Genomic DNA, 16,956 nt, shown 5'->3' on the forward strand with positions numbered 1-16,956 from the left:
GCATCATCATCTTTATGGGAAATCAAAATCAGAACCCAAGTTTTCACCTGTTTACTAGGCTACACTGCCTAAACAAAAAAAAGATGGGAAATGACCTGCCTCCTGGATTCGGAGTTAACAAATCTGAGTTCTCTGTGCTGCTGTTAAGCAAGGGAGTAATAGCTGACTCTTACCCAAAAGATGTCCTACAGAGAGCAACTGCATTTGGCTCACTTAAGGTTTTCCTATTCGTCACCAGGTGCCCCGACACACAAAGACAAGCTGCTCCTGAAGACTATTATACACCGGAGAAGAAAACCTCAAATCCTTGAGGAGCTAACACCACAAAATTTTCCTAAGAGACTTTAGACAAACTGAGCATAATCAGTTAAACTTTTACAAATGTGAGATCAACACAAGTGGGTCTCTCTTTGGCAACATGAATGCATTATTCCCCACATTTTATTTTTATAAGGGTTTTCCGATTTCTCCAGATAGGCTCCATTGCCCAAACCTCAATAAGGAGTTGATAGCCATAAAATCAAGTTACTATTTTAGTCCTTTTCTTTCACGAATGACTATTTCCCCACAAAACTTATCAAAAACTGATACACAAAACAAGATTAAATGTATTTTTACAACAGCTAAGTTATTTAGTTCAACTTTCAAGATGCTCACTCATCAGTCCTGTCTTCTTTATCGGACTTTTATGTGCCCGAATTTAAGTTTCCAAACCCAAGTAATTTTTGTTCATTTTGGTACCTCACTATAAGCAGTACTTTTGCTGTATTTCATTCCCTTTATAAAGGTGGTTTCAGTCTTGACTATTTGTCTAAAACTGTTGTAAAACAGATCTGAGTATCTCAGCTAACCTATCTCATCCACAATCCACATTCTTCAAGTATTTAGATGCTGACAACACATCTGCAGAATACTTATAGCTTCTCCATTTTAATCACCTCAAATTATTTCTTCTGAATACTTATATTCAGTATTTCATCTTTATTCCTAAGGCCCCTTCCTTTCCTAATAGTTTTGATAAAGATCTGAATCTTGGCTCAAGTCAATAAAAGTACTCCTAAGGATCAAAGATTCTTACCTTTGGTTTTTTGATCTGTGACCTGAAAATTAAGAGTGAGAATGTAAATAAAGTTTTAAGCAGCGCAAAACAAACATTGAACATGTTGTGCTAAATCACAACCTTAACATATTAGCACAGAATTTGTTGTTCCATGTAAACAACCGATAAACTACAAGCCTAAATAGTATTCCTAGTTATATATACACACACATATACACAAGTTTTTGCAAGTGCTACAACTCCTGTAATAACTCTGCTTGCTGCAAAAGTCCCTGGCAGAAACAATCACATTTCACTCATTATTTTAAGTACTCAATCCTCCTCCTCATCCCAAACATGGGCTTCCAAAGCACAAATAAGCATGTGCTATAGCATTACAGTTTTCTCAGATTTTGGAGGTGAAGTATTTCAGTTAAAGAAAGCCTTCCTTCTGTGTGAGTATCCTTAGATTAGACTGTTGGGGCCTGAAGTAACCACAGCAGTCTGTCTCTCTCCTATCCTCCCATTTTACCTTTCCCAGAACATCTCTTCCGAGGAGGAGTAATTCTAAACCTTACTGGATTCATTTCCACACTTACAAAAAGTACCAACTCCACCTATAAAGTAAATTTACTGAATGTAACAAGAAGTCAATGACTGAAATGAATGTTCACACTGGCCTACATATTCAATATGGGTTTTGCTGTATCCTACATTGTTTCAGCATAGCAGATTTCAAGCTACAGTAGGGACAAACACATCACTGGTATATTCTCTGGAATTGTGTGTATTGTAGCATTTTTTTTACCCTGTCCATCATGAGTTCGACAACACAATAATGAAAAAACCCTAAAGATCATCCTGTGTCAGGTTCTATGACACCTATTCTTAAAAGAAATTGCTGAACTAGTCCATATTTCTGGAAAGCACACATCAACAGTATAGAATAATGAAAGCACAAGTAAAAAGCAGTTTATTGTTGAAACTAACCAAGCCAGAACTCCTTTGTATGGTAAAGAACAAAAAGACACACTGCGCTAAATTGCTATAGCATCATTTACTTTGGAAAGATGAAAACTGCAATATGCAAAGTGGAACATTCACTAAAATACAAAATTTTACTCACTGTAACATCACAGACATACATTATCCCAAAGCCTCAAGAACAATAAAAATGTAGCTGTACCAAAATTGTGTCTGTACCAAGCCTGACATCAATTTTCAACTTCATTTATGAAAAATTCTGTATGAATCAAATTACAACTTCTTCTGTAACAGTTAAAAATTCTGTTACACACTTAATTGACCCTGGTGCTTGACTACTACAGGAAAAGGGGAAAAATGTTAATTGATACAATCCGGCAATGCTGCTAAGTTTATTATAGTCAAGAGTAGACACATTTAGTAAATTAGTAACTTGTCTACTTGGATAAAAACCATTTAACTGAATATCCTTGAAAAATTCTACATGATAAACACAAATTACTTTAGATGAGAAAAAGACAACCAAAAAATCTTCAGCCTATGATGTCTCTCCTAGTCAAAATGATCTGGTTTTGCGAGTGTTTTCATCTAATATTCAAAAGCTGAAAAAAAATGTGACAGTGTCTCAGATTTATAGCTGTCATCTCTCTGTGGGCAACCTATGAACATCGGCAGGGTGGGAGCAAATACAATGAATGGGAAGGTGGAATAAATCTCAGCCCACTAAAAAGCTACCAAACAGCCCCCCCACATACCAACCACAGATATATTTAAGGTGTGAACTTGCTTGTACAACCTCTCTTCCAGTGATTTTTTTTTAAATTTTATTTTTTAAGTTCCAGATGATCCAGACAGAAAAACTGTTCCACAGTAAACAAACTTAAGTTTAAAAACGGTACCCTGAAATCATTGCTGCTTATTTGGTGAACACTTGCACAGTGACTAAGAATGAACAAACACATTTATGTTTTGTCTATTTGGCTGCCTGCTTTGTTAGTTATCTCCAACTATTACTGTAAAGTTTGGCCTCTAGGAGATTAAATTACTTAGTCTTTACCCCTCCTGAGAGTGTGTGCACTGGATTGTGTAACCTAAAAATGTGTATTCTATTTAATCTGTTGAAAACTGTTTTTTAGGAGATGTTTTCTCCTTCTCTTGTAACTCCAGGGGGGGAGGGGGGCAGATGCCTTCTGATAATGGCCCAGCCATTAAAACCAGGTGGGGCAGTGTTTCTTATTTCTTTCACTACTCCTCCATCCTTCAGGGGGACATTTTCTGATAATGGCCCATTAGGGCCCACCAATGACATTACACATTCCATCATCCCATTGTGAGATGCTCCACACAGTGAGGGAGGAGCCAGCTGTTCCCAGCTAGATAAAAACTGGGACTGAAGCACACAAGGTATCCGGTTTTTCCACTGGATTCCCTGAGGAAGACTGGACCCACCTCGTCACCACTGGACTTTCTACAGGACCATCTCTACTCCACAGAACCACATCTGTTACTCCAGGAGGATTTTTTTTGACTGCTTCCAACACCCTGACCACCAGGGTGCCAGGTTGTGTCCCTGACTCTGTCAAGGTTTTTTCAGGACTTTTGTTTGCTTGCTTGCTTGTTTTTTGTACTACTACATTCGTATTTTTCCGGTTTTGTTTTTTTTTTTTTTTTTTTTTTTTTTTTTTTTTTTTTTAATATTCCTAGTAAAGAACTGTTGCTCCTATTCCCATATCTTTGGCTGAGAGCCCCTAATTGCAAAATTATAATAATTTGGAGGGAAGCGGGTTTACATTCTCCATTCCAAGGGAGGCTCTAGCTTTCCTTAGCAGACAACTGTCTTTCAAAACCGAGACAGCCTGGCAGAATATGTACTTAACAAGTTAGTAGGTGAGAGACCACAGAGGAAAGCTAGCAAATCTCTTGTATACCTAGGAATTGTATACCAGTTCCTCAGTAAACACAGCACCATTATCAAGATGATCAGTATGGCCTTTTCAAGTTTCCCTTCTATCACTGAATTTCAGCACATAATACTAAAGTCTCTACTCTTCATTCATAAGGGTCTGCTCTTTCTGGTTTCCACATACGTTTAATGTACTTGAACATTAAACAGCACCAACACCGAGGCAAAAAGACACTGGAGAGACCTTATCTGTAGCAACTGCTCTTCTGCGCTGTTATTTGGAGATATGTCAACTGGACGAAGACAACTGACACACATTTATCTGCACAGTTTAAACCGATAAGACTCAAATCGGTGAAAAAGACAGATTAAAAAAGACCCTGGATAAGCCAAAATTTAACTGAAGTTGGTGCTGCCTGTTCTCAGCAGAAACCCACAGAATATAAGAGTAAACACTGATCTTTCATCACCTATTACTGAAGCAACTGAAAAAGACTACTGGAAGAAAGTAAAGCCTTTTGCTCTCAGTTTCACATTATCACTGACTTTGGAAGGGACAGCCTCTAGAAATCTAATCCACAGTTCCCACTCCTGTCCTCCACCTGGCTCCAAGAGGCTCCTCAATTCGAAACAAAATCATCGAAACTGGATTGCACAGGATCATGAGAAACGCAGTTTTGAGCATTTAAAGACAGAGGCACCACAACCCCTCTGCGAAACCTGTTCCAGTGGTTGCCCAGCCTCTCCCCGCTCCACACACACATACCGAGTCTTTTTATGATTAGGTAGACTTTCTATATGTATATAATGCCTTAGGCTTTGCCACTGGGCAGCATGGAGAAGAATCTGCCTCCATCTTTTTACTCCCTTCCACAAAGTATTAATATACATCGATGAGATCCCCCCAAGCCTCCTCTCCTCCAGGAGGAACAGTCATAAAGCCCCCAGCTTCTCCTCATCTGCCAGATCTTCCAGTCCCTAATCACCTTAAGGCATTTCTGGACTTAGTCCAGGGTGGTTGTACCTTATACTGGGAAGCCTGGAAAGGATTTTACTGGTAAAAAGCATGTATAGCAACCTAAGAGACTCAAGATCATATGTCAAGTTAATTTCTACAACAACCTGCCAGATTTTTTTGCAAAATACAGACTTCATAATACACCAAGTTTCAAACTCGTTTTCTGAGCAGAACCAATTTTTGTTGATTTACAAATTCTCCACAACTCAGACTTGAACTGGTAGACTTCAGTAAAAGTGCTATTAGCTATAGAAAATGTAAAATGCTAGTAATACTTAGCAAAAAAACATAAATGGAATCTTCTTTAGTAAAAATTTCATATAAACTTCCTTAAGGATTAAAAAAAAAAAAAGGATCTTCCTGCTCTAAAAAATATTTACTCAACTTTACTGCAAGAATTGAAAAGCCAATCAGTATTGCAATCCACAAACACCTCAAACAAGCAGCAGCTGTGTAAAGAGAGATCCAAAGAAGCCATCTTAAGTAACTTAAATACTTTATATAATTTTTTTTTTTACATAGCACTCTAAGGAGAAGAAATATCTAAGTTAAACATTTCAGTTTCAGGAAAATGATGCAAAAAAGTGTCTTTAAAGAAGTGTCATTCTAACAATCAATTTTTAAGCTCAAATACAATTTAATATCATATTACCACCAATACTGTTTATGTTTCAGCTGGATAAAAGAATTCAAATTATCAAAACCCACCTTCTGAGCAGAGTCCTTCTTTTTCTTATCCTCTTTTTTCCTTTTCTTGTCTTCCATTAACTGTTCTTCCCTTTCTTGCTCCTTCTCTCTGCCAAAACATGAAAAACAATGGTCTGAGCACAATCAAGTTGTGCGAGAGCCACAAACAGTACAAACCTCTTCCCTGCAAGAAAGACAGTCAAGCTATCACATTCCTCATATCATACTTCATTTCTATCTGAGGGTTTCTATTGAATTGTGATAAGAAAAGCACCTTCTAGTTCAGTATAGCCACAATCATGCCACATGCTGGATATAAAGGAAAATTCCTTTATTCAGATTAGGTCTGTTATGGCACTTCCCTACATAAATTAATCACATGTCTGATAGTAGAAAATATCTTCAAGATATTTTGGCCAAAGTACTCTTATAATTGGGTCATGCTGTTATTTAATGAAGAGTCTTGTGAATCTTTTAATATGGGTTAAAAAAAAAAAAGTTGTAATTTAAGATAAAATAGTTTGGTCTGATACAACATTTATCTTCACAAGAAGAAGAGATTATTCTATTGCCTGTAGTTATGTCACTTGTAAGAGACTAGAAGTGTCACATCAAATCAAACCTATAATTTATTATATAAATCTCTAATTTAATTTCTAGGTTATTGTATCCACCCACAGAATTTTTGTGATGAACCTTGTAATATAAATTACATTCCAGGGAATCTATTTTTTCCCCAAAACAACATTCTTTCAAAAAAAGGGAAAAAGAAAAAAAAAGAAAAAAAGAAAAAAAAAAAAAAAAATACATGCAGCTGTTATTGTTGTCAAGCCATCATCTTGTTGCTATGTTCTGTATCAAATATGAAAGTACTATGGAATAGTTAATTTAATGCATATATACTATTGGCTGAGCTGTTTCTATGATGAATCACATTTTTGTTAAACAGTTCCCTTCCCCTCCTTAAAAGATAAATTTAAGGCTAAGTTTCCAGCTTACGTCGAGTGATTTCTTTTTATAGGGAAACATTAAGACAAAGATCATTAATGTAAAAAAGATGATTTGACAGGTGAGGAGTAGGATCAGAGACTCGACAAATGGGAACCAACTATCAAATATAATACACCATCTTTCAAAATAAAATTTTATAAAAAACAGAATCGCATTGTGGAAGCCCTTGAGCTGATCAGGGGAACTTTCAGGGCAATGCCCTGGAGCAATCTACCATAGGTTTTGAGAATGCTTCATCACTTAAGATGAGAGAAAAAGGCTTTCCCCATGGTCCTCTACCAGCACTATGTTAATCTATCTCAGTTTTGCTTTTCCCACTGGCCTGTTGGCCTTGCCCACCTCTACTGTTCATATACGTCCCAGCGCTAGAGCGTTCTCCTCTCCCTGTATCCCCATTGGTTTTTGTATCACTGACTGTCCATCCTCATACTTCCTATTGATTGTTGCCCTTGCATCACCCCTGTGCCCTTAGACCATTGGTCTCTGACCGCATACTTAACCCTGGACACTCCACTGAGCCTTGTCTTTTGTCCCTGGATCCCTTTGGCATGTGGCTGCAATAAACCCTACTGGAACTCTGTACAGAAGATCCTTCCTGCCTTTCATGCGCTGAGCTAGCCACGGTGGGTATGAATGTCGACTTGAGTGGACTTCTGTGTGCACACCCAAGAAGCTTCCTGAGAAGAGATACCTTCATGGAGGTGTAGCGGCATCTCACCATCCACACCACGCCACTATACAGCATTACAAACAAAACTGGAGTTTATAACAGTACTGAACTATTTATTGTATTTATGCCTAAATCAAAGGCATTTTCTGACCACAGTTTAAAAAACTTAAAGAGTTGAGTTAGCTTCGCTGTCACATTGTACAGACTTTTCCTTGAATTGCATCTATACAGTAAAGGTAAAAGAAATACCCTTCTCTTCATTTTCACTAAATACTCTCAAGCCAGAGTGCAAAGAGATATTTACACAACTGATTCCTACAAAAATATTTTGAGATGCTATGTATTAATAGCATCCTGGTTGAGGACTTCAAAGAACCCTCTAAATGACAAAAGTCCTATGGACAGTAATAAATGTCTTCCTGGTTTCCTGAAGTTGGGATCCCCTTCTTCATAGATGGATAATATTGATAAAGGTATTGATAAAGGCAAGATGAGTCCTTAGTAACAACATCCTGAGGTTACTACCAAATTACTACACTTTTTTCAGTGAAGCACTGAGGAGCTTAGTGTACTTCGCATTGTTTGTCATAGCATTGAGACAGAATTTTTCATTTTCTTTGAGCCATAGATTGTAAGCAAGATGAAAAAGCTCTCCTCATAATTCAAAATTGCTATAACTTCAAATTATGTCTTTTTAAGTTACGTATACCTTTTGGGCTGCAGTCCAAGTTACAACTACAGTATTTGCAAAAAACTTTCTTGCAGGAGGCAAATGTTTAAAAAGAGCTGTCTCAAGAGAGCTGCTGAAAAATGTAGGATCAAAATACAAGATGACTTCTAGTAACTGCTTGGCACACAGGCAGCTTTCTGCTTAAAAGCACTTTCCTTACTTTTGTGAGCAGACAAGGGAATAGAAAAGAAAAAGAACCACATTCACAATCATAGCTGAAGCTGTGGCTTACAGCGATATGCAGCACTAAAAGGATTCAAGGACATAAGATCCACTGCCTGAAAGTAATCACCTAGTTATGGTCTGCCTTTGTGGTAAATTTAGGACATGGAGACTGCTATTGTTGCTGCCTTGTTTTTTGATCTATGGGGACTAAGGCTGCAGAGAAGCCCTTTTGTTTTGCATGAAAACCTCCTCTTCTGCTCCTTTAGTAGAAATTTAATATTACATTGGCTGCATCCTCAACAACCACAACACAGCAGCAACCAACACTTAGTTTTTACTTTATTTACCAAAACTTTATTTAGGCTTCACTTCATGTAAGCTCTACTAAGGTGGAAAGGACCTATCTAAATACTTGAGCTACATCACATGTACGGGACCACAGAGGTCCTGACAAAGCGCTGAGTGAAACCTCACAAACATGTTGGAAGTACAGAGTTTTACCTTCCAAATGACAGAGCAAGAACAGATGCCACAGACACACTACCAAAGTACAACCATGGTGAAAGTTCACTGAACTAGAAGGTAAATATCTTATAGTTATTTTGGGTATCACAACTGCTGTCTTCTCAATTCTACTCTTTGATGCATTTCACTAACATTTGTTTTATGATCAATGATTCTCCTCTTCAGCTGGATGCCAGATGCTTGTTGAATACAAGTTTAACTTGCAGTGTTAAATGTTCTGAACAATTCAACATCAACAAAGTTTTCAATCACATCCTCCATTGATTCCACAGATAATGTTGCCTATTAACTTCTCATTCACCAAAATATAGTTCTTCCTGGCCTGTTGAAAACTCAGGGATCCATCATGTACTTTCCAGTAAATACCTACTCTGAGGAGTTCACAGGGGGAGAAAACCCATCAACACTACAGTTGAATTTAGAATAATACAATGGGGTGTGGTTCCGGGTTTTGTTACTAGCACACTGTAACGAGAACACAGACACACCACAACCCTGAAGAGGAAGTCTGCTAAACAGCAATCAGCAGCCAGCTTTTTAATCTGGACTTTTTTCAAGAAAGCATGTGTTGATCTAAAAATATGACCTAATTGCACTTTAATTAATCTGCCATGAAATCCTAGAATCAACATTACTGAAAAATATTTTTAAAACGTATTACAGATTTTAATTCCAAGTATTTAAAGTAGGGCATATTAACAGTTTACAAATTATGAGAAACTGTAAATTGTAATCCAAAATGTTATCTTCATTCTAAAAAAACCCCAAACCCAAAGAAACTCAGTAACTATGATCTAAGTTCTTAAAACAATCTCTTCTGGCTAAGTAAAAACCAATTATTTTAGAGAAAAGAGTTTTTTTACACTAGTTAACTACAGACAACAGAAAGCAGTTATGCAGTCCATGTTATTAAAACATCCATTTCGGGGGGGTGGGGGAGGTGGAAAGCAAGAACACACACTCAAGAAATGTGTTCTTCCTCAAACAATTTATTTGTTTTGGAAATTGTTAATTTCCTGTAAAATTCTAATACTCATTTTTCCAGAAAATTCTATTTTAAAGATTTGTTCTGACAACATTATGGCTTAAGGCACAGGTAGAGGACAGAAGTTGCATTCAAAACTCTTGCTGTCATGAAGTGAACTGTGAGATGAGATGACGTGCAACATACTGTACACTATCTGCTGCCAACAGACTTTGACAGGCAAAGATAATGCATCACACGGTATTAGTCTACACAAACCTCATAATCATGTAAGGCACCCTCAAACTAAAGCTGCACCAGAGGAGGTAAGTGAAATGTAAGAAATGAAAATTCCTAGAGTGGCACTTAAGTGTACACAACTCCCAGCTCCTTTTGCAACAGCACAGGACAACGGCGTGAGAGTTTGGAAGCTCCTCACAGGTGAAGATGTGCACTAGTACCAATACTGTGAATCCTCTTCCCTCCTCCTGACCTCACACTTTAGGTCATTTCAGTACAGTCAACTTGAGTTACTTACACTATGACACAGGAGTGGCAGTAAACTTCTACAGGTGCACCCTTGTTCTCTGTGTTGTGATAAGCATAGGGCAATTTACAAACCTGCCTCCTGGTTGAGAGCCAACTTGCGCATCTTCTTTCAGAACACTGGGATTCTGAAACCACACTTACAGGACCAGAAGCACTGTTATATCTATATAGCTAACACATCACCTGAACAACTGCTAAATCTTCCCTCAAGCCTTCAGCCACAACTAGCCAGAGCTAAAGGCCTTCACCATATGCAGAGAATGATTTGCATATACAGACTATTCTCACTTAGAAGCAAAACTTCAGCCGTTAATAACTCTTTCTTGCAGATAAGCCTCCAGTCATCCAAATTATCCCACTACAAATATATTTCAAGTCATGTGGAAACGGACAGAAAACCTAAGAACTTGATTAAACCAGAAATTTATCCAACAATAAGGTATCCAATATTGGTCAAGATTTGAAGCAAAAAGAATTTCATGTGAACTCCAACTACAAGTACCTAGCTTCTCAACACTGCTAAAAGTTTTCTCAGTGTTGTGATAAATTATACAGCCTGGATACTAGCAGAATTAGGCATCACACGCTGGTGTCTCAGATGTGTTGCAAAACACCTTTATAACAAGCTCAAGTCCAGTTGCAACTTCCAAGACGAAAAGCTCCCCTCAATTCATACAGGGACAAAAGCTCTTACAGGAAAGTAAAATGTCTTCAGTGGTGCTATTTCATGAACACCTTGCTGCTGCTACTGGCAAGCAGTTTTCATTTTCTTCCATTTTATTTCTCTTCTTCAAGCTCTGTCCTGACCTTCAATTGCTTGGACCTTCCCTGGAACTCAGCTGAGTGTATGGGAAGCAAATTCAACTCACAGTAATGCATTAAAAAGCATAAGGTGTTTAGAACTAAGGGTCATAATCAATGAAGAAAAGGCACATGTGACAGCTATGGCTGGTCTACAGCTGCACAGATAATTTGGCTCAACAGATGGCAACTCGACCAGCCTAGTTTGTTAGGAGTTAGAGGTAAACAAGTCCCCAGGTATGAAAGTGATTGGCTGAATTCAGGCTCAAAGGGACTCCAGCCAATCCCAATGAATCATGGATACACACATATCACTGGTCAAGTGAGCTGGGCTGTACTAAGATCACAACTAATCGTGTTTGTAAGCACGGAAGATTCAAAGCTCCATATAAGGGGCTTCCCCTCAGTAAACACTGGCTGTTGCTGCATGATCTCTGTGTTTATGTGAGTTCCTGTCTCTGTCAATAGCGACAGGCATGCAACAAACTCCCAAATGAGTTCTTTGAGGCCCTTCTTGCTGCAGCAAGGAACACTGGCTGTCTACAGCTTGAAATGCTCAAGGTGGATTAAAGCTTTTAAACCGTATCAGGAAGTTGGATGTCAGGGACTAAAAATGAAGCAAAATTAAATGCACCACACTGGAGCATAGAAATCCTTACAATTTTACTTCACTTTCATTTAACATATCCCACTAAACAGACAAGCTCCATTATTTCAGCAGAATGAGAAGAACGTGGCATGCCCAAACATGCAAATGTGCTCCACTGCATTTAACGAGAACATCAAACAGAAGCAAGATGTAACACATCATGGAATAAATCCCAGGGCTGACAGACCCTACATTCCTAAAGGTAAAATTACTTCCTCTAGACTAAGCCACGTAATTAAAGAGTTATGATCTTGCTGATCAAAAGAATCAAAATGGGATGAATTCATTTTTATTAAAAAAAACGGTTAAAACACTCAGCATCACAGCCTTCTTTCTTATTAAGCAATGCTTGCATGTATACATTAAACAGCCATACAAATTACATGTACATGGGAGATAGACATTTCAAAAGTCAGTCTTTGGGCTGAACTGACAAAAATGGAATATAAAATTACTTTAGACCAAATGATTTCTGATGTTTTGAAGGAAAAACAATTAATCCTTCAGAATAGCATTCCTGAAGACCTAGGGTATAAAAGCTTCAAAGAGGGGAAAAAAATTCTCTGCTTGAAATGAGACAGAATTTCACAGCATCACTGAAGAACTGCAATACCGATATAAGGGATAAACTGTGTAGTTTAAAACAGACCACCTAGTAAAAGGATAATTGTCCCACACTTTCTGAATTTAAGTGAAATCAAGATAGCAGAATTTAGCCCTTCGGAGTATGAAATTAAGACTTTCACATTTGCAACATATGTAAATAGTATATACACCATATTTAAGACAAAAATCTTTCATCTCTCTCTCCCAGGGAAAGCCATGGATTTTATACAAACACAAAATATACTCACTATGTACTAAATAAAAATACTTTAGAAAGCGTGTTTTTAGAAGTACTCTAAAGCAGCATTTTCACTTATTCCTTTTCAAAGACTTAGAGTAAGCTACTTTTATTCTCTTTGGCTGAAAACCAAAACTGTGTCTGAGCAAGAAAGCTGTGTACTTTAAATAGTGTATCTGGCCCAAGTGATATGCCTTTATCGCAGCACAACATCAGCAACTGGACACTGCTGTAGATAATAACCAACTTTAAAACATCAGCAAACTGACTTTGCTAGAAGTACACTTTTCTAAAGGAATGCTCCTTACAAACTGTTATTACACTTGTCAATGGAGTAAAATTAATTATTTGTGGTGTATTCCAGATGTATAAACCTATGCACAATGACTTATAGAGAGACAACAACTGAGCATAAAGAGCTCTTTAAAGAACTGAATGGTCTAAGCTCTACAGTACAACAACAAATGCTCACAAAAATGGAGGCTTTTTTCTCAACTCTTTAGCAGCTGAAGGGTCGAGAGTATCATCTGAAGGAGGAGGGGGTCATTTCACTCTCTTAAGAGTTACCTGTTAATAAGAAAACCTTGAAATATGTTAAAAAGATAAAAAACTATTTTAAAAAATATTCTGTATTTCTTGCTTGCACTTCTTTAATCAGAATTACTCTTTCCAGCTGTACAATTTCTATCTATTAAAAAACTGACTTCCAGACACAATCTGAAGTTCCTAAATGTTAGCCAATTGATAAAAAGGAAAGCTTTAAGAAAATGGAGAGCTATAGCCAAAGTTCTAGAATGTAAGAACTGAGGAAGTTTTCTCCCTTATTTCAGGTTTCAAACACATTGGAGCTCTTGCAGACCTGTAATTATAATTTCATAGCATGCACACTCATGCGCACCAAAGACACAGGTAAAGTGTGTTTAAACAACTGTGAAATGCGGTAAAGATAGCCCGAGTGGCAACGTAAGGTTAGACATTTGCCTGTAATTAAGATGCCCTGTAATGCATCCTATCAGGACATCCCTTTGGCTGGACAGTTCCATTCGGGACTTTAAGGTTTTATGTGATTATCAAAAAGCTTTACTTTCTTCTAAAAAGTACTCATACATGTAGAAAGCTGCATTATCTATAAGTGTTTGCCAGGAAAAATACCTATGTCATTCTGACAGCCACAAGAAACACCATGGACCAGTATAAAAGGATAACAGCTACCAGAATAAAATCAAGAGAGAGCTGGCAATCCTCAAGATGTCTGTTCCACTACAAATGATCTATCCTGATAGATCATAGTGATACGAACTCTTTCAAAACCCAATTCTCACTAATACCATAATGTCAGCAGATAAGATGACAGACAACCTGGCAAAGTATTTCTATCTTCCATTAAGTGAAGATCTTTCTTTTCTTCAACTGTGTGTGTGAGAGAGAAATCACAGCCCTGAAGAGACAATCACTCTAAGAGAGCTGCTGCTGACCTTTTTGTTGCACATGAAACACTTCTTTTTATTACACCATCCAAAACGAAGATCTTACCTCCCCCACTGTGCATACAGAATACCCCCAGAGTCCTACTTTGTCATGCAACATGGGGTTTTCGAAATTAATTCAGGCTATCTGGGAAAAGTGTCAGTTGTCAGTTACAGGACTAATAGTCTGCAAGTGATGCGTGCACAAGTATTTGCCACAGTTGCTTTGTACTAAAAGAGACACATATTCTAATAATCTCAAATGGTTTACCTATCAGAAGGGAAGAAAAAATTCCTTTTGTTTGAAAACTAACCAAAGAAAAGTTACACAATCTTATCCCTAAATGGTTCTTTACAGATTGTTTTTTCAGTGCTGTTTTGTTGTTGTTGTTGTTTGTGGGTTGTGTTGTGTTTTTTTTTTCCCCAACCAATTAATCTTCTAAAACAAAACCACACTTTCTGCACTAGATACATTATATACCCTCATTGGTGTCATTATCAGAACCCCAAATAATTCTGACTGAAGGGGCCTCCAGAGTTCAACCAGAACCTGGTTAGGGACAAAACAGATACATCATCAAACAGGCTATTAATCAACAGTCTGAATATCTCCAAAGTTAAGAGACGCTACTACCACTGTGGAGAACTTACTCCACTTTTTCACTCCATACACTGCATTTGCCTTCTGCTATCTAATCAGAATTTCTTTACTGCAACTTGTGTTTACTCTCCTGTTCTATCACTGTACACCACCCCTATAAAAAGTCTGGCTCTCGATACCCTCTCATGAGGCAGCTGAAAACAGCAGTAACATTACTCCTATAGTCTTCTAAGGCTGAACAAATCCAGTTCTCACCATCTCCTTGAGCAAGATTGCTCTAGAACAGGAATCATCTTAGTGACCATTTAACATGTCACTGTCTTTCCTCTATGAGAGCCAGAACTGGACATACTATGTTAAAGATGGACTTAAAAGGGCTGAATTCCTTCTCCTGACCCACTGGCTATATCCTTGTTAATACAGCACATGGCTGGTTTCTTAATAGCAAGGACACCCTGCTGACTCACATTCTATGTTCTCTTTCTCAGGATCTTCAGGTGTTTTTTTCTGCAGACCTACTTTCTAGTCAGTGGATGTCTAACCTGTGCTATAAGCAGGGGGTTATTTTGACACATATATAGTATGTTCCATTTACAACTGTTAAATTTCAAGAGGTTTGTCAGGCTCTTTTCTCCAGCCTACTGTGTTCCCCCTGAACAGCAACCTTAATCTCCAGAGGAGTCAACCACTCAGCCTCGTTTGGTATTACCTGCAAAGGTGCTGAAGGTTCATTCCATCCCAACAGGCCAGGCCACTAATACAGATGTTGAACATGATTAGCACCAGACTGCCTGGCTGCCAGTGCACTTTGCACTGCTGACCATAACCAGCTCTGAGTCTGGCAATGCAGCTCTGGAATACTTCCTCAAAAAAAACTCTATTACCTTAGAGTAGAATAAAAACACAGTTCTGTACTTAGTGGTCCAGAGAACAAGAAACCAACTACTGACACATCCTCTGCAGAAGGACTGCAGCAGGAAGCCCTAATCCAGCTACCCTCCACTCCCTGTCTGTATCAGGACACCACCGCATGCAGCAGCCCAGATCAACTCTACAAGTAAAGCTCAAACCTCTACTGGCAGCTTTGCCAATGCCTTACTGGGGCTTTGAACAGGTTACAAACTGGGACACAAGTATTACTGCCACCTTAATAGCGCATTCTTGCAGGTATTTACGAGAAGTGCTATTAAAAGCTTACTATTAATATAACTGCAGTTAAAAAGGAAATGCTAAGTCCTGATTACAGCGTAAATTTGATTTTAGCGAAAGAGCTCTGTACTTTCTGAGATTACAAACTTCTACCTTAAATGCCAAAAAAAGAATTATTTTTCAACATGAAAAAAAGAGTCACAGGAAATTAATCTATTTCCCATGGTTCCTATGCCACAGTGCACACAACAATTGACAATTGTTTTAATGTTAGAATGTGACATTTCAGAAGAAATCCTGAATAAGTATAATACAATTTAATCAAATGAAACATTTACTGCCAGAGCATCATTTGTGGCACCAGCAGAGTCTGTACAGACAGTAAAAAACTGGATTATACAGAATCTTTAATAACAGAAGTAGTTATGTTTATTTTAAACTTCAACATTTTGTGGATTATGACTGACATTTATATATATTTGTGTTTCTCAGTCAAGAAAACCCCAGGACCTAAAAGCTATCCTGGTAAAGATCCAGACTATCTACAGATACAGAACTGAATTTCAGGGGAAAGTGAAAATAAAGAAAATATCAGACAATATTATTACAGTGTTACTTGCTGCACTTTTTAACACACTTGAAAATACTGCAGGTTTTCCTAACGTTAATCATATGGCACTACAGAAGGGATCAAGAAAAAAAATTAAGACATAAATATCAGTGAAGCAGTTTCTATCTAGCGACTGTTAAATTACTGGGAAGAAATCCCTCACCAAACCAAGCCCAGACATCATGCTGCTGCTTACAGGCAGCTTCTACTGAATGGAGAAATGCTTGAATTCTACCTGCCTGGGAATATTATAAGGACACCCTTGCAGTTTCATAGTGGTATAATTTACATCTCATTTAGAAGGGATCTGATAGTTTACTTTTATTCAGTTTCCAAAGAAACACTCTAAATTTATATGCTATAAAACCAAAACACTTTATGCAAGTTAATAGTCTGACAAGCATAATACATACCTCCAGATCTGTGTAATATTACAAAATTTTCCATATACAGTGCTTCAGGGCACTGTAGTAATGAAAGTAGCATTTATCAAACTGTAAGTCATTATTTTAATTATACTAAATCAAAATACTAAAGGAAGAATATATTTAATTTTATCAGTGTCAAGTTAAAAACAAGGCTTTCCATACA

At 37.7% G+C, this 16,956-nt stretch overlaps 1 protein-coding gene across 10 annotated transcripts in view; it reads right to left on the bottom strand.

Annotated features, from left to right (window-relative positions):
• TNRC6B (trinucleotide repeat containing adaptor 6B) overlaps positions 1 to 16,956 on the bottom strand; it is a 129,368-nt gene that overhangs the window by 35,911 nt on the left and 76,501 nt on the right. For all 10 annotated transcript variants that reach the window (XM_058420294.1, XM_040062024.2, XM_058420292.1 and 7 more), the window contains 2 exons: positions 5,653 to 5,740; positions 1,079 to 1,100 (listed from right to left, as the gene is read on the bottom strand). In XM_058420294.1, coding sequence (XP_058276277.1) covers positions 1,079 to 1,100; positions 5,653 to 5,740 — 110 coding nt within the window. The remainder of the gene's footprint in view (positions 1 to 1,078; positions 1,101 to 5,652; positions 5,741 to 16,956) is intronic.

The sequence above is a fragment of the Hirundo rustica genome, chromosome 4 (assembly GCF_015227805.2).
Source record: "Hirundo rustica isolate bHirRus1 chromosome 4, bHirRus1.pri.v3, whole genome shotgun sequence".
Classification (NCBI taxonomy): domain Eukaryota; kingdom Metazoa; phylum Chordata; class Aves; order Passeriformes; family Hirundinidae; genus Hirundo; species Hirundo rustica.